Here is a 23,243-nt window from a genome sequence, read left to right on the forward strand (position 1 = left end):
CCCGCTCGCGAAAATGAGAATATTAAGGAGGCCATATCTCAGGTTCTATTGGTCACAGAGATAAGGGGTCAAGTGTCTTGGATAGCCCTTGGCCTAGCGATCATTTGTATTCCTATCGGAAGAACGGGCGTACTGTAACGATCCTGCAGTACGGGGTCAAAATTTAAGCATTACACGCTTCCTCCAGCCCATGTAAATTGAACAAATCGTTGGTTCTCTTGCATTAGGTATGGTCCAGGGTGGGCCTTAGACGGCTTGTAAAGCACCATTTGTTCACGGGCGGTTCAAGAGAAAACTCCGAAAACCCTGATATTGTGGTACCAGGATTGTGAGGATGTCCACTCTGTACTTGTTCACGTGAAATAAGCATGTAATATCCCGTCTGAGGAGTAAATGTAGTTTTAACTGACGTAGTGAACACATGACAAGTGTTCTGGAATCATATGAAGGATTCTGAGGTTAAGAAACTATGTTTTTAGTCAGCGATTTTTCACCAATAAAACTTTATGACCCGCTGTCTCTGTGTAATAGCCACTTCACGCCTGTACAGGCTGTCTATATCCGGACATTATTCTGTGGTGCCACCTGGCGGCGTCAGAACTTTACAGAGCGAGAAATAAAGTGGCAGTGGCAATAGGAGCGATAAAGCATGGGACAAAGACTGTGGCAGTGGGGCAGAGAGAGTGAAAGTGGCAGAGAAGAAGACAGTGGTAAGGAGGAGTGAGAGAAAGGTGTGAAGACAGTGACAGTGGGAGAGAGAGAGACAAGAGGAAGTGCCAGTGGGAGAAAAAGGCGACAGTGGCAGTGAGAGGGAGATGCTGAGTATGAAGGCTTCACTACAAAGAGAAAGTGGGTAATAGGATATACCGAGTGATCAAAAAGTCAGTATAAATTTGAAAACTTAATAAACCACGGAATAATGTAGATAGAGAGGTAAAAATTGACACACATGCTTGGAATGACATGGGGTTTTATTAGAACCACCCCATATTGCTAGACGCGTGAAAGATCTCTTGCGCGCGTCGTTTGGTGATGATCGTGTACTCAGCCGCCACTTTCGTCATGCTTGGCCTCCCAAGTCCCCAGACCTCAGTCCGTGCGATTATTGGCTTTGTGGTTACCTGAAGTCGCAAGTGTATCGTGATCGACCGACATCTCTAGGGGTGCTGAAAGACAACATCCGACGCCAATGCCTCATCATAACTCCAGACATGCTTTACAGTGCTGTTCACAACATTATTCCTCGACTACAGCTATTGTTGAGGAATGATGGTGGACATATTGAGCATTTCCTGTAAAGAACATCATCTTTGCTTTGTCTTACTTTGTTATGATAATTATTGATTTTCTGATCTGTCGGGCATTTTTTTTTAACTTTTGTATTTTTTGGGTCTAATAAAACCCCATGTCATTCCAAGCATGTGTGTCAATTTGTACCTCTGTATCTACATTATTCCGTGATTTATTCAGTTTTCAAATTTATACTGACTTTTTCATCACCCGGTAGAACGTTCTGTGTTAAATAAAAGCGCGAATTTGGCGAGGACTGAGGTAGATGATTCCCCACTTTTCTGTCAGAGTCTTTTAAAGAGCAGGATATTAACCTTTTTTGTGCTCAAACAGAAACTTTTTTCCGCTGGTTTGTATATGGACAAACAAACACATGTGTGCTTTCTACATTCAGTTTTACACGGCAAAACTGTTACAGTAGATCCTGACATGTTACACTGTAGGTGCGAACATCTGTATTGAATCCATTGGCTCAAATGTATCACATGAAAAAAGGAAATACCAGTTTCTGTGCTAGAACAGAGGCAAATTAGGTGAAATTTCGAGGTCGAAAAGATTACCTCTCTAGGAACTGGTACGTGCTAAAACTATATGAGTTGTAACGCAGAGCCACATGCCGTCACATAGCAGCAAATTCTACAGGCCAGTGCGCATGGGTGCACAATAACGTGACGAATTGCAGAGACGTGGACTAACTTGGTTCAGTCCAAACCTGCTAAAAATCGAGTCTACCGGCCAATCTGAGGCTACATCTAGCAGTGTTCCCTCGTTCATGTAATCGTATACTGTCCCGCGTACACTTCAGCCAACCATCCCAAAAAGTGTAGCATTCAGAACACGTTTTCTTCAATGTTAGTTATGCTGGTCAACACATAAAAAAGCAGAAAGCATGAAAGTAATGCAATAAACCCATTAAGATGTAAAGTTTTGTAAGCAAACGAAGTGTAGATGAAATAAAATTTGTTTTGTTATTTTTGTAGACATTCAACAGGATATTCTCGGCCATTTTGACATTTTCCTATTTCAGATTTATAATTTTCAATTGCAATGAAACAGCATGGAAACATTAGTACATGGTGAGCATATTTTCTAGCTTTATTTCACCCTGGTTTTAATCATATGACGATGTAATTTCAGATCGTTGAATAAAAACCTGTCACCCCTGTTCATCGTAATTAATCCACCTTTACATTACAATGGACTTTACATATAATATTGAAACATGCGTAGCATTTAGAATTGTAGAACTTTAGTACATGTTTTTTGCTCGCGTATCATGTCATTTCTGGAAGCTCAGAATCTACTCTGTAGGAATCAACATGGATTCCGGAAACAGCGATCGTGTGAGACCCAACTCGCTTTATTTGTTCATGAGACCCAGAAAATATTAGACACAGGCTCCCAGGTAGATGTCATTTTCCTTTACTTCCGGAAGGCGTTCGATACAGTTCCGCACTGTCGCCTGATAAAGTAAGAGCCTACGGAATATCAAACCAGCTGTGTGGCTGGATTGAAGACTTTTTAGCAAACAGAATACAGCACGTTGTACTCAATGGAGAGACGTTTACAGACGTTAAAGTAACCTCTGGCGTACCACAGGGGAGTGTTATGGGACTATTGCTTTTCACAATATATAGTGTCGGAAGTTCCATGCGGCTTTTCGCGGATGATGCTGTAGTATACAGAGAAGTTGCTGCATTAGAAAATTGCAGCGAATTGCAGGAAGATCTGCAGCGGATAGGCACTTGGTGCATGGAGTGGCAACTGACCCTTAATATAGACAAACGTAATTCATTGCGAATACATAGAAAGAAGGATCCGTTATTGTATGATTATATGATAGCGGAACAAACACTGGTAGCAGTTACTTCTGTAAAATATCTGGGAGTGTGCGTACGGAGCAATTTGAAGGGGATGATCATATAAAATTAATTGTTGGTAAGGCGGGTGCCAGGTTGAGATTCATAGGGAGAGTCCTTAGAAAATGTAGTCCATCAACAAAGGAGGTGGCTTTCAAAACACTCGTTCGACCTATACTTGAGCATTGATCATCAGTGTGGGATCCGTACCAGGTCGGGTTGACGGAGAAGATAGAGAAGACCCAAAGAAGAGCGGCGCGTTTCGTCACAGAGTTATTTGGTAAGCGTGATAGCGTTACGGAGATGTTTAGCAAACTCAAATGGAGGACTCTGCAAGAGAGGCGCTCTGCATCGCGGTGTAGCTTGCTGTCCAGGTTTCGAGAGGGTGCGTTTCTGGATGAGGTATCGAATATATTGCTTCCCCCTATTTATACCTCCCGAAGAGATGACGAATGTAAAATTTGAGAGATTCGAGCGCACACGGAGGCTTTCCGGCTGTCGTTCTTCCCGCGAACCATACGCAACTGGAACAGGAAAGGAAGATAATGAGAGTGGCGCGTAAATTGCCCTCCGCCACACACCGTTGGGGTGGCTTGCGGAGTATAAATGTAGATGTAGATTTAAATATCGAAGTTATCTGCCTATATTAAATGGATAACTATCAAGGGTTTGAGGTATTAAAAGTATTGTCTACGATATGTGGCGAAATAAATAAAAAAATTAAATTTATTGGTTTTTTGAAAAGAGGAAAAATTACGGACATGGAACTGTAACTTTAGAATTTTTGAAGGGGTTTTTTACGGACTGTATTGACCGGCTTGAATGCGGACAAATTCAGTGCTGCGTGAAATATGCATGTAATATAATTTACCATTTCGATTAATTACATTTTGAATTCTACGTCATTGTTGATTTAATCAGAGTTCTCACCTTAGACGTAGAATTAGTCCTTCTGCCACAATATTAATTCATTAGTCGCCATCGGTGTTCTTCTCTTTGTTGACCGTGTGTATCTTCCTTAGTCGGCATCGGTTCACTTCACGAAGACGGTGGAAATCAAGGAATACAATGCTACGTCGCTTTAAATAATTTTCGTAACACTTCGATACTTCTCACTATTTTTTATTCACAACACAATAAGACTTGCTGTGCTCGTCGCACAAACCATAATTACTAACTATATGGCTGCCTTTCCGCACAATCCAAAATTCACGTCCATCCTCCACAAGGCAACAATCGAAAGTGTCTCTTAGCTCCTTCTTGGAGTATGAAACAAAAGAGAATCCAATGTGAACATTACAAAGATTGTAATCTACATGCCTCTCAATTTAATCTTTGGCGCAGCCTAAGGTATTGTATGTCTCTGCGTCGGAATGTGTCATTACAGATACTTCTCATCAAATTTACCTCTTGGGACAATACGATCTGAAACTCGCCAAATTACTAGGCCTAATACCAGAACTAGCAATTTTTTTATTCCTACCCCCTCTTAAAAAATCTGCGGGCGCCTACATCCATAATTAGACATGTTAGTCGCTTTCATCCTGTATAATCATCCGAACACAGGCTAAAAGCTAGAAGCGTTTTGAACATTAAATTAATTAAGTCATAGGAAGTAAGGATTACATTAAACCAGTGTTTATTATGTCTATGTGACCGTATCTATTATTTAGCGCCGAGTACCGTAGTTCAGTAGCGGACATTGGCGAAGATAAAAAAATTCTAATATGCTGATTGTTTCAGACAATTAGGAAAAAAAGTCAACGAATTTCTTAATTAAATATAACCCATATGCCTTCACGTTCATCACATGTTGATGCCCAACGTTTGATAAATTACTGCCGATGCAGACGTGCTGGATATAGTTTGTCGCAAGTGTGGCGTCAGTATCTCGCGTGATTCATTGCGTTTGTCGACAGAACCAATGATGTACGAGTAGTTGCACTTGCACAATACGACTGACGCCAACTGTGTTTTGTATGACACGATAATTCTCGCAATACGGTTCTGAAATTATGTTTACATGAATCGCTCATTCAGTCGCTCCAGACGTACACGTTTAACGAAAGCCTCATGTTTTCCGTGAGTAGTGATTTTTCTCCGTCTGAACAATAGGTTAGCACTAATGAGGTCGGTTCCAATGCACCCGTAGTTTCCAGTCAAAACCTCAACTGTCTTATCAAGCGTACAAAAAGTTTTCTTTATATTTATCAGACTTACCTTTGACACCCTGCTCGGCCCGTCATAAAATAGGTACGGTAAGCCGTGTATTCAGGCTAAAAATGTGTGTGTGTGTGTGTGTTTTTTTTATAGAATAAGCTCCTCAAGCAACAAAATAAGAGCCACCTGCAGCTTAGTATAAAACGAAACATGAAAAACAAATCAAGAAAACGAAGATATTTCGTTAACAGCACCATTGGTAATGGACTCATCAAAGATAACCCTAAAATGGCAGAAACGTTTAATAACTGTTACTGTCAGTAACAATAGGTATCTTAGGTCTGAGCACTTCCTTAATAGAAAGCCTTCAGTTTCTATGTAAAGCCTTCCAAAACTTGTTCGATAAAATACAGCTTCATTCACCACGACCCAATCAAGGTTCCACCATTATCAACTCTCTCGGAAACAAATGTTCAGAAGGTTATGACGAAATCAGTAGTAAAATATTGACAAATAATCCTGAGTTAATAACGAGCATCAAAACGGGTACAGGGATTAGTGAGCACAGGGTTGTCGTAGCGAGATGGAATATTAGGCACTTATGCAGTTTAGGGCGTACATGCGCTGATCACGAGAAAAGTACCTATTTTTGAAGGAAACGCGTATTTCTGAAGATATAAGCATATATATCCACGGAATACGAAAAAAGTACTTATATTCATATGGATGCAAAAAAAGATCAATTAACTGTCTGCTCCCACCAACTTATTCATGTTGCTATGCCAATATGCTGCAGACACTTTTTTCTTCACACACATTCGCTTTATTTTGTCGATCCATTTACAAACGCAACCACAAATCACCTGGAGTCAGTCTGGCAAAAAGCTAAAGAAAAAAATAAAAGGCGTTTCGGAACTCACCGTGCTATGCTGAATAACTTCCTGGCGGAATTTCTCTGGCGTCAACGTTTTGGGGAAAATCCATTCCACAATTTCATTGAGCATGTTCGAAAAATCTACCCTAATGCTGCAAATTAACTTGAGGTAGCTGTTTATATCTAATCTGTGATTCGATCTGTGCAAAATAAACAAATATGATTTTTTGAGAAAATTTTGGTATAAATTCCATCTTTTTTGCAAAAAAAAAAAGTTTTTGAAATTCCGTGCATACATATGCAATACATCATTTCTGACAAAAAAAATTTTTGAGGCAGTTAATTGATCTTTTTTCATCCATATGAAAATAAGTACGTTTTTGGTGACGAGAGCATCACCTATGACTGTAACACACAATTTTTTGAAATAAAATTTTTTTTATAAAAATTCACTTGACGCCTTCCTGAGAGGCAATCTCCACTCCTTCCAAATTAATAATATAAGTGGAGACAAGATGTGGCTTGAATTCAAAGAAATAGTATCGGCAGCAATTGAGAAATTTATACCAGATAAATTAACAAACGACGGAGCTGATCCTCCTTGGTACACAAAACAGGTCAGAACACTGTTGCACAAACAACGAAAAAAACATGCCAAATTTAAACAGACGCAAGACTCCAAAGATTGGCGATCTTTTACAGAAGCTCGAAATGTAGCGCGGACTTCAATGCGAGATGCTTATAATAGTTTCCACAACGAAACTTTGTCTCGAAACCTGGCAAAAAAGCCAAAGAGATCCTGGTCGTATGTGAAGTACGTTAGCAAGAAACAATCAACACCTTCTCCGAGCGATAGCAATGGAGATTCTATCGAAGACAGTTCTACCAAAGCTGAGTTACTAAACACAGTCTTCCGACATGCCTTCACAAAAGAAGACGAAGTAAATGTTCCAGAATTCGAGTCAAGAATTGCTGCCAATATGACTAACGTAGAAGTAAATATCCTTGGAGTAGTGAAGCAACTTAAATCACTTAATAAAAGCAAGTCTTCTGGTCCAGACTGTATACCAATTGGGTTCCTTTCAGAGTATGCTGATGCATTAGCTTCACACTTAACAGTCATATATACAACCGTTCGCTCGACGAAAGATCCGTATCCAATGACTGGAAAGTTGCACGGGTCACACCAATATTCAAGAAAGGTAGTAGGAGTAATCCTCTAAATTACAGGCCCATATCATTAACGTCGATATGCAGTAGGATTCCAGAACATATATTGTGTTCGAACATTATAAATGACCTCGAAGAAAACGGCCTATTGACACAGTCAACATGGGTTTAGAAAACATCGTTCTTGTGAAACACAACTAGCTCTTTATTCGCATGAAGTGTTGAGTGCTATTGACAAGGGATTTCAGATCGATTCCGTATTTCTGGATTTCCGGAAGGCTTTTGACACTGTACCACACAAGCGGCTTGTAGTGCAATTGCGTGCTTATGGAATATCGCCTCAGTTATGTGATTGGGTTTGTGATTTCCTGTCAGAGAAGTCACAGTTCGTAGTAACTGAAGGAAAGTCATCGAGTAAAATAGAAGTGATTTCTGGCGTTTCCCAGAGTAGGCCCTTTGCTGTTCCTTAGTTATATAAACGATTTGGGAGACAATCTGAGCAGCCGTCTAAGGTTGTTTGCAGATGCCGCTGTCGTTTATCGACTAATAAAGTCATCAGAAGATCAAAACAAATTGCAAAACAACTTAGAAATGATATCTGAATGGTGCGAAAATCGGCAGTTGACCCTAAATAACGAAAAGTATGAGGATATCCACATGAGTGCTAAAAGGAATCCTTTAAACTTCGGTTACACGATAAATCAGTGAAATCTAAAGGCCGTAAATTCAACTAAATACCTAGGAATTACAATTACGAACAACTTAAATTGGAAAGAACACACAGAAAATGTTGTGGAGAAGGCTAAAAAAGACTGCGTTTTATTGGCAGGACACTTAGAGAATGTAACAGATCTACTAAGGAGACTGCCTACACTACACTTGTCCGTCCTCTTTTAGAATACTGCTGCACGGTGTGGGATCCTTACCAGATAGGACTGACGGAGTACATCGAAAAAGTACAAAGAAGGCATTTATACTTGGTTTACGAATTGTGAAAGAATGCTGTATATGCGGAAGAGATGTGGAAACACTGGAAGGTGTCAGATTGAATACGTAATGGTAAGACGAGATTTTGAAACCAGTTTTTAAACTGTAAAACATCTCCAGGGGTAGATGTGGACTCTTATCATAATTTATTGGTTATGAACTGCAGAGTAAAACAGAGGAGATTGTGAAAAGGTGGGAAATGAAGGAGATGGGACATGGGTGAATTGAAGGAACCAGAGACTGGTGAGAGTTTCAGAGGGAGCATTAGGCAACACAGGAGTGAAACAAAGAAAAGGAATATTGAATGAAATGAATGGGTAGATTTGAGAGGTCAAACAGGAAAGGTAGTAGAGGATTGCATAGGCATACAGACAAGGCCTAGTAGAAATTACTGGATGACTCAGGAAATATTGAATATAATTGATGAAAAGAGGAAATATAAAAATGCAGGAGATGAAGCAGCCAAAATGAAGCACAAACACCTAAAAGTGAAATTGACAAAAAGTGCAAAATGGCTAAGCAGAAATGGCTGAAGACAAATTCAAGGCTGCAGAAGAATGCATAACTGGGGGAAATGTAAATGTTACCCAACGGAAAATTAAAGATATCTTTGAAGAAAAGAGAAGCAACTGTATGAATATCAAGAGCTCAGATGACAAGCCAGTGCAAAGTACAGAAGGCAAAGCTGAAAGTTAGAAGGAATGTATAGATGTCTATATTAAGGTAAAAAATTTAAAAGCAATATTATAGAAACAGGTGATAGATGAAAATGAGATGAGAAATACGATACTGTAAAAAGGATTCGACAGAGCACTGAAAGACTTAAGTAGAAACCAGGTCCCTGGAGTAGATGATATTCTCTCAGAATTATTGAGATACTTTAGAGAGCCTGCACTCATGGATAATTCCATCTGGTGTGCAAGATATATGAGACAGGTGTCAGGAAGAATGTAACAGTTCCAATCCCAAAGGAGGCAGGTGCTCACAAGTGGGAATACTGCTGAACCATCAGTTTATGTTGTTGTTGCAAAAAATTTTGACACAAATTATTTACAAAAACACTGATGGAGCCCAACTTGGGAAAGATCAGTTTGGGTTCTGGAGAAAAATAAGAATACGCAAGGCAATACTGACTAGAATACTTATCTTAGAAGATATGTTGGAGAAGGGGGTGGGGTGGGGTGGGAAGCAAACCTATGTTTATATCCTTTGTACACAATCCTTTTGACAATGTGGACTGGCTACATTTTTTTAAGAAAAATACAGGGAGCGAATCATTATTTATGACTTGTACAAACATAAGACTGCCTTTATAACAGTCAAAGGACTTGAAACAGAAGCCATAATTGAGAAAAATGTGAGACAGGGTTGTAGCCTATACCTGATATTATTCGATCAGAACATTAGGAACATTGGAAGGAAACCAAGGAGTAATTTGGAAAGGGAACTGAAGTTCATGAAGAAGGAATAAAAGCTTTGCGGAATGACGATGACAATGTATTTTTGTCAGAGATAGCTAAGGACGTGGGAGAGCAGTTGAACAGTGTCTTGAAAAGAGATTATAAGATGAACATCAACAAAAGTAAAAAAATTGTAATGGAATGTAACTGTAATAAACCAGGTGATGTTAAGGAAGTACATCAGGAAATGAGAGACCAAAAATAGTAGATGAGTTTTATTATTTGGGAAGCAAAATGACTGATGATGGCTGAAGTAGAGAACATATAAAATGCAGACTGGCAGTATTAAGAAAAGCATTTCTGAAAAAGAATATTTTGTTACTGTTTAATATAAATTTAAGTGTTGAGACGTCTTTTCTGATAGTGTTTGTCTGCAGTGTAGCCTTGTGCAGAAGTAAAACATGAATGGTAGGTAGTTCAGACAAGAAGACAGAAACTTTTGACGTGTGTTTCTATAAAAGAAGATTAGATGAGTGGATTGACTAATGAAAAGAAATTTGTGACACAGCTCAACTAAAAGAAGAGAGATCGTTTGATAGGCCACACCATGAGGCATCAACGGATGAAAGGTAAGATGTGTGAGTGTGTAGAGGGGAAGAGGTAGAAACTGTAGTGGGAGATGAAAGTATGAATACAGGAATCAGATTCGAAAGGATGTAGATTATGGTAGTTATGCAGAGATTAAGAGGCTTGTACAGGATAGACTAGAATGGAGAGCTGTATCAAACTACTCTTCACAATGGAAGACCATCATGACTACAACTGCAACCACAACAACAACATCAGTGCATTTGTTTGGTATGTCTCAAAATATTTTGCATAGGTACAAGACCTGTACAGTAACACAGTGACCAACTTTGACAAAACTAAACAGCCAAGAACCATGCAGTCTCCACAGTGAGATTATTTATGTTTATAACAACTGACTAAGTTCATTGTGTTATTAAAAGAATAAGTTCAATTAATTTTAATCTACAGTAGCAATTTTCCAGTTTCTGTGAGATGCTAAATATCCAGTGTATTAGTTCATGATTGGTAACGTTATGACCTTTTGTCAAAATTATATTATTTCTCATTAATAAATGAATTATACATTAAATCTGCTTTATATTCCTGGTTTAGATGATTATTTATTATGACATTATTATGTACAAATGTACTTCTCTGAATACAAGTATCTTTGTCAGTCTAATTTCGAGACAGTGATTCCGATCTAGCATAATTTTCCTTGGTATCTTGAGATGATCCAATCTGTCATCAAAAACATTTGTCATTGTTATCATTAAAATGAAGAGACAGGATATCTGTGCAAAGATAAGAGTCCTGGTTGACTTTACACTTCTGAGGAAAGAGTGAAGAGCTTTAAGCAGGCTTTTGGACAGTGCCCATGAAAGTACGCTCCTCATGCAAGCAGAGAAGTTGCAGATCTCCATACAAATGTATGTAGAGTGTTAAGGTGATGTTTGGTGTGCTAACTAAAATTAGTGCATGCTCTTCAAATTTTGGTGCTAAAGGAAAGCACACTGATGTCAGCAACATTCTCTTAGAGAACATAGAAGGCAACAGATTTTTACCATGATTAATTTTCAGTAAATTTAACTGACATAAAGTGTACTTATCAGGAAATCATTGAGTATGAAAGAGATTCACATAAAGAGAACATGTTTTGTGCCATTTGTTACAAAAAGTGTATGGGCCATTCTCTTTTGAGGACAACTCAGTAACTTGAATGAACTACCTCAAAACACTACATAGCGTTTTCTTCTATAATGGCAAAAGCACACTAATGGTTTCACTCTTCAACAAGATGGAGCCTCACAACAATAACACACCAATGTATGACAATTTATCAATGACACACTCCCTGTGTGCACATGTTTTGAATTTTTTCATGAAACACCCCTTAAACATAGCTAAAATAAAACCTTACAAATACAGTATGAAAAGTTGTGGTAAATTGTAAATAACGTAGGAGTAAAGTACAGTAGCAGCACTGAGCTGTTGACAGACACATAAATAAGAGTGTAAACTTTGCTAGTGTTTGGACATATCCCCCCCCCCCCCTCGGAAATTTCACTAACTTTACACATACAGATACATAATACAGTGGCTGAATACACAATATCAGAACTGCAGTTCTGCAGGTAGTAGACTGGGGTGGAGGGTTGCGTTTGGTGGGGTAGGTGAGGGAAGAAAGGAGGTGGACGCAGGAAGGATTGGGGAGTTCATGCTGTGTACAATGTTAGTGACCTGGAGGAGTGGACAGGGAGGGAATAACAGAATAGAGGAAGGGAGACTGGGGGGAAGAAGGTGTGGGTGCAGGATGAGTGAAGTTTGGGGATTCTTGCACAAGGTGGAGGTGGATGTGGGGGGGCAAGGGTAATTGGGAATTGAGGACAGGAAGACTTTAGAAACAAAGTATGAGTTGCAATGGTAACGCCCAACTGTATAGCTCAGAAACAGATGCAGGTGGCCCGCATGGTGAAGCAGCCATTGAAACTGAGCATGTTGCACTCAGTGTGTGTGGCATTCCTATCCAGTGCACCTGCTGCTCCTCCCTGACACATAGTTACCCCATACACCTGCTGCCTCCCTTCAAACAGTCAGCCTTCCCAAATCCAGCCTCCTGCTTCAACCGTCACCCCAGTCTACCTGCAGAACTGCAGTCCTGGCACTGTATATTCAGCTAGCACAATGTTCTCTAGCTTTAAAAAGTACCATATTTGTCCAAAAGCTAGTTAAGTTTTAAGTCTTGTTTATATGCCTGCCTATACTATTTGGTGAGTAGTGCACTTACTTTCATATTATTCAGATGAAACTTTGTGTAATAAAATGTTCTTATTAATTTTTAAGGTCCTGAAGCATCCAGCATATCAAAAAGCAAACTCTGTTTCAATATACCTAAGTTTTGATAAGGAAGTGCAAACAGGAACTTTAGTTGAAGACATACTCAAGAATGGAAAGACATGTTACATACCCAGGTAAGTGCAAATGAGTTTGTTTCTAAAAAAGAATTATTTGCTTAGAAACAAGAATTTAAAAGTAATTCCTAAAAGATTTCAGAAAGGTATTCCTGAAATGGAGATGATTATACTTCGCTCACTACAAGACTACAACAGTCTACCAGTAAATAAATGGAACATAAAACAGCCCTCACCTGATGACCAAAGAGAGAGTGTTTTTGATAATGGTATGTTTTAATGCAGTTACCTGTAATTTGTCATATACAATTATGTATACTGTGAGGAATCAAATTCCATTGCATAACGGATAATTCAAACATAAGTAGTGCTTTCTCCTTTGTTTAGTTTGTGTATTTGTAAAATATGATGCTACATATGTATAATGACATATTTTGAAATAGCTGAAACAGCATGAGAACAGTACTAGAAGGCAACATTATTTTAGTTGTCAATCTCCAGTGACAGGGTGAGTGGGGTAGCACAGTGGTTAGCACACTGGACGTGAATTCGGGAGAATGATGGTTCAAACCTGTATCTGGCCACCCTGATTTAGGTCTTCCATAATTTCTATAAATCACATAAGACAAATGCCAGGATGGCTCCTTCAAAAGGGCATGGATGCTTTCCTTCTCCATCCCTCCCTAATCCAGGCTTGTGCTCTGTCTCTAATAACCTCATTGTTGACGGGATGTTAAGTCCTAATCTCCTCCTCCTCCTCCTCCTCCTCCTCCAGTGCCAGTATAAACTGGATTGTGGCACGGAGTGATTAGAACACTTTTTCTGTCCTAACTGGCCAAGTTTCCCCACTTCAAATTTTGTAGAGTAGTAAAAAGTTTACAGTCTGCATTTGCCTCCTGGCCTTTGTTTTGGATCAAGGCAGTCCATTTATAGACCAAAACTCTCCTCCCATCACAGATAAACAGAGAACTCACTCCCATAACACAGCTTCTGTCTTTGATGCATACTGTTCTTTCAGCTAAATGAAAACAGGTTCTTCCACTCTGTTGATCTGGAAACCACCTTGGCTTGGCAATAACTCACATTTTAATGGTTCACTTTTCCAAGCTGTTCTAGAAATTAGGATTAGTTTTCTTTAGAAAATTTGTGTTTAGTTCCATGGTCCTACGTAACATAATGTTTCGTGATGAATGATTTTTTGAATAATTCACCAGAATATACCTACCATTTGTTGCCTTTATATGGTGTTTACTTGAATCTGGTATATTCAACACTTCGTATTTAAATAGAGAGCACTTAATAGCCAAAAACATCCCCAATGCTGCATAGGTACCTGCAATGTTACTAAGAGAAACACATAGACTTACATATTTTGTCAATGGTTTCGAAGAAAAGAGCAGTAAAATCCTTCCTACAAAAATCAAATTAATTCTAGATGAGGAGGGAGTCTTTTCTCCCTTATACACAGGTACTTCATTTAGCCCAGCCACAAAATTCTCCAAGTCTGGGCTTCCCCATGTTTGAAGATGCAGCTTGAAGGAATTACTCTAAAACCTTAATGGACTGAATTTCAGTGCTACTGTCATTTAGATATAGTTTTCCCATTCATCTGAATGTCCTTAGAAACATTAGAACTGATTAGTTAAAGGTTTCTTGACTCCATAATATTTAACATGCTCAGGCACATTAACATCTATCAGAATATTATTAACAAACAGAAGTTGTAGCCATGCACAGTGTGTTCTCTAGAATGGTTGCTGTTTATGACACACTTTGAGGGAGTGGCCTTGGGATCATTCACTCACAAGCCAACCTGTCTCTCTTGATATGATAAGTGGTTTACATTTTTGTAATTTGCACAACAGACTAGATGAACTTAACAAGTTCCTTCAACATCTCTGCTCATGCCATTCTACTATCATTTATACCATAACAGTAGGAAAGAATGGACAGATGATTCAGTAAGAGGCATCAGGTGGGTCACACAAACACAGCAACTACCAAAATCCAACACATACTAACTTGTAGAGCCACACAATTTATTTTCACCATTCTGTACAGCAGAATGTTAAGGTGAAGACCCATTCACAGAACACACATCCTGTCATATTAAGATAGTCTCTGAGTTCCAACATCTAAGGAGTTATTTCATTGTCAAGTTGAACATGTCTGACTAACTGCACCCAGAAAGTAAGAGAAAAGCCAAAGACTTAAGTTCCCACAAAAAGTCAACAAAATCCTCAAAAGTTGCAGTGGCAAATGTGTGTCATGGTCACTGATCAAAAGAAACAATCTACTTGGCTATGTTAAAGATGATTTACACTTACAAAAAGCTAGGAATCTATAGCAGTCCATTTAACTGTAACTGAATAAAGTAAATCTTCCTGCTGCTGCTTGGTGAGTCGATTTTTTTATCTATCTTATCTATTTTTATCTATTACATGACAATTAAATGTAATCTGTCATATGCTGGACAAAAAAGTAAAACAGTGGAGACTCATTCTGTGGAACATCCACACCACATTATGCTAATACAATAAGTAAGTCCAGCTGGACCACAGTCTGGAGTGCAAGCAAATGTGGTGAGACTCTCAGGCATTAAGCTATAGTCAGCAAGGAAGTAGTAAAATTAAGTTGTATGAAAACCTAATCAAAAGGGACATGGAATCCTGGTCCAAATTCATCGAAAGAGCAACAACATAGATGTTGTCATCTCAAAACAAAGCTGTCAATGCTTCAGTGGCTCTACACGCTGTACATAGAATACAAATTATTTGTGACTCTCCAAAGGATGGGTATGGATCTCATACAGATCACATATTTCAATGCAGTGGTACAGGGCTGTAAAAACAGTCTTATAAAGAAGTGTCTGGACTGTGTGGACCTCACACACGATGACAGTGCCTCATGAGCAGCCAAGGGCAGCAGTTTGCAGATAAAACATGACCACTGTTATGGATAGGTGTAGAGATCATGTGCAAAGAGAGGAACAGCTCCCTAAAAAGTCGAAGCTGGACTGCTGTAATTTCTACAGTCTCATCCAAAATGTTCTGCTGCAGTTATTGAAGACTATGAGGCTTGTTGTGATACATCTTAGACTTTGAGAACTCCCCACAAAGGTAATTGTACACTGACCAGAATCAAAATGACAATGGACTCATTTAACATTACCAAAGAAACTGAAGTCCAAGAAAACAATTTCAGCCCTAAAATCATGTGCACTATACTTGGGTCAAAATAACAAAGTGACTGACAGCTAGTTGTTTATAGGACAGCTACCTCAACATCACCCAATTAGAGCATGAGTTTTGTCACACCTTTTGTTCAGTTCGCAGTTGTTATACCAGTCTCGTATTTCCACTGCCTATACCAATCAGCTGCAGATGACAACTGCTGTCTTTAAGATGATTGTTGTGACTTGTTCTTATATGCTTCATTTGTCTGTCCAGTATGTTTCTTTTTCGGAATCTGTGAAGATAGCTGTGAAGTTGCGTAAGAAAGATTATTATTACCCTACAAAGCAAACTCAACACTGTACTTTGGGAACATAGGAATGTAGTCAGTATGGAGCCTCACAGCTGATGTTATGGGAGCCATATTGCCCTTGCATGAAACAGCAAACCAACATTTCCCCCTTCCATGTGCAACTGCCAATCACAGTATTCTGATCCAGATATAGGTCCTGGAATAGGTGTACAGGGAGAGATGGGGAGGGGGCTAAGGGGAGGAGTAACTTTTTTTTGTGTCAAGGAAACACAATCAATTCTGATGCACATTGTGAGACTGCAACCAAACTGTGTAAAACAATCAGAAACAAAAGGTGTGGCATGCTCAGAAACTGACATTTGTGCTTGCACACCAAATAGCACATTTTTATGAGAATAGAATTCAGATGTATGTTGTTTGTTATGGTGAATTGATATTGGTGGATATTATGTTGGAAAAGTAGGTTCAATTATTGGGTTCCAGGTATATATACAGTCCTTAATTAAAAAGCACACCTTATACAACAGCTTTTACACAATACCAGTAAAGTGAACACATATACCGGCCAGGTATACAATAACAGGAGAATCCATAAGCATGATCATTAAAGATCTTACTGTGCAAGAACAGTCAAATTGTCAAAAGTTGTGGACCGTTTCACAATCAGTATCCAGTTTTTATATTCTTCAAGAACCCCTTATTGGGCCAGTACAATAGTGACAAGTGACAGGAAGCATAGGATAAAACACTAACCTCAGTGTAACACAAATGGTAATGATAAAGGAGCAAGAATATCATTTCCCTCCAACTCTACAGAAACTGAAAAACAGACAATCATGACATGGAGACGTACTGATCAAAAATATTAAGTGGGCACATGAATGCATCTGCAAACCACAGACTGATTTTGTTAGCCAAAAATATCTGAACCCACATACATCAACTCTTTACTCAAAACATGCGTTATAAAGTTTCAATTAAGATATTAAATAGTGCAAACAAATTCATTCCTATACACTCAGAAACACATAAACAGATACAATACAAGGCTATTGACATGTGATATTACCATTGTTTTACATTTTGGTCATTTGATATTGTTAAAACAATGGTAGCTCAGAAACTGGTGGAGTAACTTGTTTACCATGAGTGCTTAAAGAAATGGTTAGCATGAGTGCTTAAAGAAATGGTGCTATTAATAAAATTGATATTTTATGTAATGGTCTTTGTTGGAAGATTTTTTACAGTTTTTGCCACACCAATATCTCAAAAAATCTTCATTCAACTTAGAGTCATCAGTTATCTTCAAGCAAAATTTACAACCGATATGCAACAAATTTTATGAAGGCCAACCAAACCTAGTTGATGTTCGCAACATGACTGATGAGGATCAGTGTGTGACATACTCTCAGATACAGACATCCTTAGGCATATCACAGAAGTCCTTGAAGATACCAAGAATATACTGAGAAAATTCCTCTACTCTTCAACATGACACTGCCAGTTGTTACACAGCACATAAACTAATTGATTAAATTGATGTTTTTCTCCACCAAATAATGTCTCATTGCCTGTATTCACCTGACTTATTCTTTACTCCTTTTTGTTCTACTACATCAAACAAAAACTGTGGACACATGTTTCATCACCTCAAGCATGAATGTTTCCAACATCAGAATGAAATAAATGTTTAGCATAATTTGTTCAAATACATCCAAAAATATATAAATTTTAAAGGTGTTTATTTTAAGCAACAGGAAAACGAAATCTAGCCTAAATATATTTTTATTTCATTGATTTTGTGAGAATTTAAAAGGCAGTCCTCGTAAATAAAACAAAGTGAGAGTGTAAAAGGTAGGGGATTCTTACTTGGTATCCACATTGTCAGAGTTCAGCCATCCTTGTAACTGGCAACATCCAGTTGGATAAATTTGTTCTGTCATATTGCTAGCATTAACGTGCATAAGTTTTTTCTGTCATACTGATAAGTTTACATGTGTAAAGTTGTTTACTCCAATAGATAAGCTCAGTATAGATATACCATACTGAAATAATTCTTGATTTCTACTACATTTTCCTTATTCAGTCATTGAAATTAACAAAATATGATTACAGGTACTTTGGACTTAGTTCTGGCTCCTGGGCAGGCGTTCACCAAAGATGGAGTCAGATTAGGAAGAGGAAAAGGCTATTATGATAAGTTTTTAGCCAAGTGTTTCAAGAAACTGGAGAAACGCCCTACAATATTAGGACTGGCATTTAAAGAACAAATTGTACCTGAAATTCCACAGACTGAGACTGATGTTGTTCTCGATGAAGTTCTCTTTGAAGACAAATGATATTTTCTGTCTTGACAGTACTTTTCTGCTCTTATAAGGAAAATGTAGAATAATGTGATGCAACTAATGTTTCCATACTGCAATAAACACATATTTTATTATTTTTCCAAAGAAAATATTCTCTCTTTACATTATTACTGGATACAGATGTGAAAAGCCCACTATAATAGTTGCTTACTTATAACATGTGCCAATTTTAAGCAAGGATTTTTCTCCCAGTAAGTGACAAAACTGGTCAGTTTATAATGTATTTAGAAATACATGAGTAATCATGTGGTAAATATTCATACCAATGTACAAGGAGGAAAAATTATTGCATGGTAGTTTCAGTGGTATATACAGGGTGTTACAAAAAGGTATGGCCAAACTTTCAGGAAACATTCCTCACACACAAAGAAAGAAAATATGTTATGTGGACATGTGTCCAAAAACGCTTACTTTCCATGTTAGAGTTCATTTTATTACTTCTCTTCAAATCACATTAATCATGGAATGGAAACACACAGCAACAGAACATACCAGCGTGACTTCGAACACTTTGTTACAGGAAATATTCAAAATGTCCTCCGTTAGCGAGGATACATGCATCCACCCTCCGTCACATGGAATCCCTGATGCGTTGATGCAGCCCTGGAGAATGGCGTATTGTATCACAGCCATCCACAACACGAGCACGAAGAGTCTCTACATTTGGTACCGGGGTTGCGTAGACAAGAGCTTTCAAATGCCCCCATAAATGAAAGTCAAAAGGGTTGAGGTCAGGAGAGCGTGGAGGCCTTGGAATTGGTCCGCCTCTACCAATCCATCGTTCACCGAATCTGTTGTTGAGAAGCGTATGAACACTTTTACTGAAATGTGCAGGAGCTCCATCATGCATGAACCACATGTTGTGTTGTACTTGTAAAGGCACATGTTCTAGCAGCACAGGTAGAGTATCCCGTATGAAATCATGGTGGTGAATCGAGGAAGTACAGTACATACTGACGAAACTAAAATGAGCTCTAACATGGAAATTAAGTGTTTCCAGACACATGTCCACATAACATCTTTTCTTTATTTGTGTGTGAGGAATGTTTCCTGAAAGTTTGGCCATACCTTTTTGTAACACTCTGTATATTTACAAGTGTTATTTAAAGGGTTAAAGTGAAGGACAACAATGATCTTACCATTCTTTTTTACTTCTTATAATTTTGAAACTTTAAATAGCTACTGCAGCCTGTTTTTGACACACAACATCACAAGAAATTACATATACAAACAAGTGAGTCAATACCCTTTACAGATGGAAAATACATATTTATCAAAATCCCAAGACAGTTGTCTCCATAGATCTCTTTTTCCATTAAGGAAAAATACTCTGCTTCAATCAATAAGCTGCATCAGCTTGCCACTAATAAAATTTTTATGTGGGTCAACTTTTTTTAAATGAGAGACATACCTCGATAACTAACCCAGAAAGAGCATTGCTCTTCAAAGACATGGACACTATGTTTGATTCCTGTTCTGGCACACAGTTTTAATCTACCAGGAAATTTCAAGTCAGTAGACAACAATAATAGTCCAACGTAATGGTTAATACAAAATGGAGACTTGTTTGGAGACTTGTTGAAGGCTTTCTTGTTAACTTTCATCGCAGGATCCCCAGTTGACATTTTCTTAATGATTTTTCTGACACTTTAACTGCACAAACTAACATCAGTTGAAGATCTTGAGATAAACATCAGCTGGCAATAACATGAACTACATTTTCCATCAGTGCTTTGTACAACGTGATAACAACATTAGATAAGGAAGCACTTCCTAATATTTTCAAAATTATATTTATTTGGTAATAAACTTGCTTTTGGTGACAACCTGAAGCTGACTTAAGAAGCCGAAATCCAGTTCATGAGTGTAATTTTTCAGAATATTAGGAAGTGTTCCTTTGTTTAACATTAACTCGCAATATACCATTGTGATTTCTTTCCGTTTGGAATGGAGTCATCCAAAATCACACCAATAATACAGGGTGTGTCAAAAAGTATCACCCAATTTTAAAAAATCATAATTATTATGTTGTTTGAGATATGTGCGTGAACACTGTACTGTTGGAAAGAGCAAACACTCAAGTTTTCCATGGTTCCATGTGAAGTTGTATAACATGAGAGGGAATCTCCAAAATTTACTGTGTTTTGTGCAGCTTCACAGGAAAAGAGTGTATGGTCCATTTTTCTTTGCTGAGCACACTGTTACAGGAAGCACATATCTCGATATGCTTGAGAACTTTCTCTTCCCACAGTTGGAGACTGCTTCAAACAACTTCATCTACCAACAGGATGGGGCACTGCCCCACTGGCATCTGGAAGTGCGGGAATTTTTAAATCAAAGGATAACTGGTCAATGGATCATTCGCACTGGACTAAATGATTCAGCCTTACATTACTGGCCTCCAAGGTTACCAGACCTGGCTGCATGTGATTATATCTTGTGGGGGTTTATAAAAGACTATTTATGTGCCTCCATTACCAACAACAGCGAATGAACTGAGACATCGCATAACAGCACTGTGGAATCTGTAACTCTCCAAGACGCACTCGCTGCAGTGTGGGAACAACTTGAATATTGCACTGACATATGCTGTGCCTCTCAAGGTATGAAAAAAAAAACTTTTTTGAGTTTCCCATTCATCAAAAAAACAAAATTCATTGTATATGTTTATTAGTTTCAGAAATACACACATGCCAAATCGGCATACTGGGTGTATCAAAAAGAATCATCTGATTTGGATGATTCTTTTTGATACACCCAGTATATTAGATTAACAGGTAGTGACATAATGCTACAAATAGAAATGCGTTAAATACTTCTGATTTGCAATATTTTTTAAACTGAGCTAGTATTTTTGTGTCAGAAAAATCATGTCTGGTTTTTTGTGAACAATATTTAGTTTTCTTTACATGTATTATTTAATGTACGATATTTTACCTGAATGCAAATGCGGCACCATACTGTAAAAACGTTAACAAGAAGAACTCACTTTATGTGCAAGTAAATTAATATAATTTACCATCAAATTCTAGAACTCTGTCATGAACAACAATTCAGTGCAAGCATCAGATGTCATGACAGATATCTGACCATTTGTTGAGTGTTATAGGAGGTAAAAAGACAACTGTCTCACTTTTAATACCAGCTAAGTGAGTTCAGTCAATAAGAATACCTATTGTGCAAAATACAAAGGGTGATTTTTCTCAATGGGGGCAAACTGCACGAAACAGCCCCTTAGAAGACAAGAAGCAAGAAAGGTTACATGTACATGGAAATAAAGTCCCATGCTGCTTGACAGAGCGTAGGGGAACGATGCGGGAGACTCGCACCGCTGTAGTAGGCAAGGTCCTAATGGAGGTGGTTTGCCATTGCCTTCCTCCAACCGTAATGGGGATGAATGATGATGATGAAGATGACACAACATCACCCAATTATCTCGGGGCAGATGAAAATCCCTGACCCCACCAGGAATCAAACCCAGGACTCCGTGCTTGGGAAGCGAAAACACTACCACGAGCTGTGGACTTACATGGACATACAGCCAAAAATTAATTCTTCATACCTGTACAGTGCAAATCAGTGCACACCATACTGTCATGAGACCACCATTACACAAACTGTTGAATGTGATACCCATAGGCCTCTTAAGCACGTGTGAACACAATTCCGCAGTGGCTGGTCCAGGATTGTTCTGCGTACACAACTTCTTCCAGGTGCCCCCACAGGAAGAGATCTAAAAGGCTAAGAACCAGTGATACGGCAGGCCATGCAACTAGACTAGCTCATCCATTCCATCAGCGACAGTAGATGTTGCCAAGATGTCTCTGCATGGAAATGTGGAAGTGAGTTGGGGCACTATCACGTAGTAGCCATATTGCCTTTTGTACCACCAAAGGCAAGCCTTCTAGCAGTGGAGGCAGTGTCACTCGCAGGTTGTGCAAATATGCCTCATCTGTGAGGCATTGTGGAAGAATGACTGGTCCTACGAGACAGTCACCAACAATCCCCACCCACACACTGAGAGTGAACGGGTTCTAATGGTTCACTGTCATTATACCACTGGGTTTTCCATAGCCCACAGGTGATGTGAAGGTTGCCAACACTGCCTCTCCTGAAGTAGCCTCATTTGTGAATAGTGTGGATGACAGAAATCCCAGCACCGTGGTAGTCTGTGTAATGAACTGACAACAAAACAGTCACTGTGAAGGCAAGTCCACAGATAAGAAAGCATGCACACATTTAAGTGATATAGATAGTGGCAACTGTCATGCAGAATGTTCTACGTGGCCATCTTACCCCAAGCTGGTGGGCCATCAGCCTTGTGCTCACACTTGTCATATTCTATAATGTTCAATGCCTGTTCCTACAAAGCTCGCGTATGTCCAGGCACTTCCTCTGATGGTTACCCATTCTCATAAAGGAGCCTCCGTCACACAAACAATGAAACATTGCTGCAAACAATTTATGATATGGTTGCTGTCAGCAGGGATACTTCAGTCTAGCTGCCATTTGCCTGTCCATATGTAAAGATCTGATTGGCCTGTTCCTGACTAGTGTACTGGGACACCTGTACAGTATACTACAGTATTACATGACACATTTTCCCAGCAACTATTTGGATGAACTTGGATGAAATGTGTCAGGTCAAGCAAGTGGGTCTCTCTAAGTTG

General features: G+C 38.7%; 1 protein-coding gene across 1 annotated transcript in view; it reads left to right on the plus strand.

Moving 5' to 3' along the window:
* Window positions 1-18,662, plus strand: part of LOC126162352 (5-formyltetrahydrofolate cyclo-ligase) — a 63,451-nt gene extending 44,789 nt beyond the window's left edge. Inside the window, exons 2-4 of the mRNA XM_049918808.1 lie at window positions 12,654-12,781; window positions 12,857-12,990; window positions 18,323-18,662. Coding sequence (XP_049774765.1) covers window positions 12,654-12,781; window positions 12,857-12,990; window positions 18,323-18,546 — 486 coding nt within the window. The 3' untranslated portion in view covers window positions 18,547-18,662. The remainder of the gene's footprint in view (window positions 1-12,653; window positions 12,782-12,856; window positions 12,991-18,322) is intronic.
* The last annotated feature ends 4,581 nt before the right edge of the window (window positions 18,663-23,243 follow it).

Source organism: Schistocerca cancellata, chromosome 1, assembly GCF_023864275.1.
Source record: "Schistocerca cancellata isolate TAMUIC-IGC-003103 chromosome 1, iqSchCanc2.1, whole genome shotgun sequence".
Classification (NCBI taxonomy): Eukaryota; Metazoa; Arthropoda; class Insecta; order Orthoptera; family Acrididae; genus Schistocerca; species Schistocerca cancellata.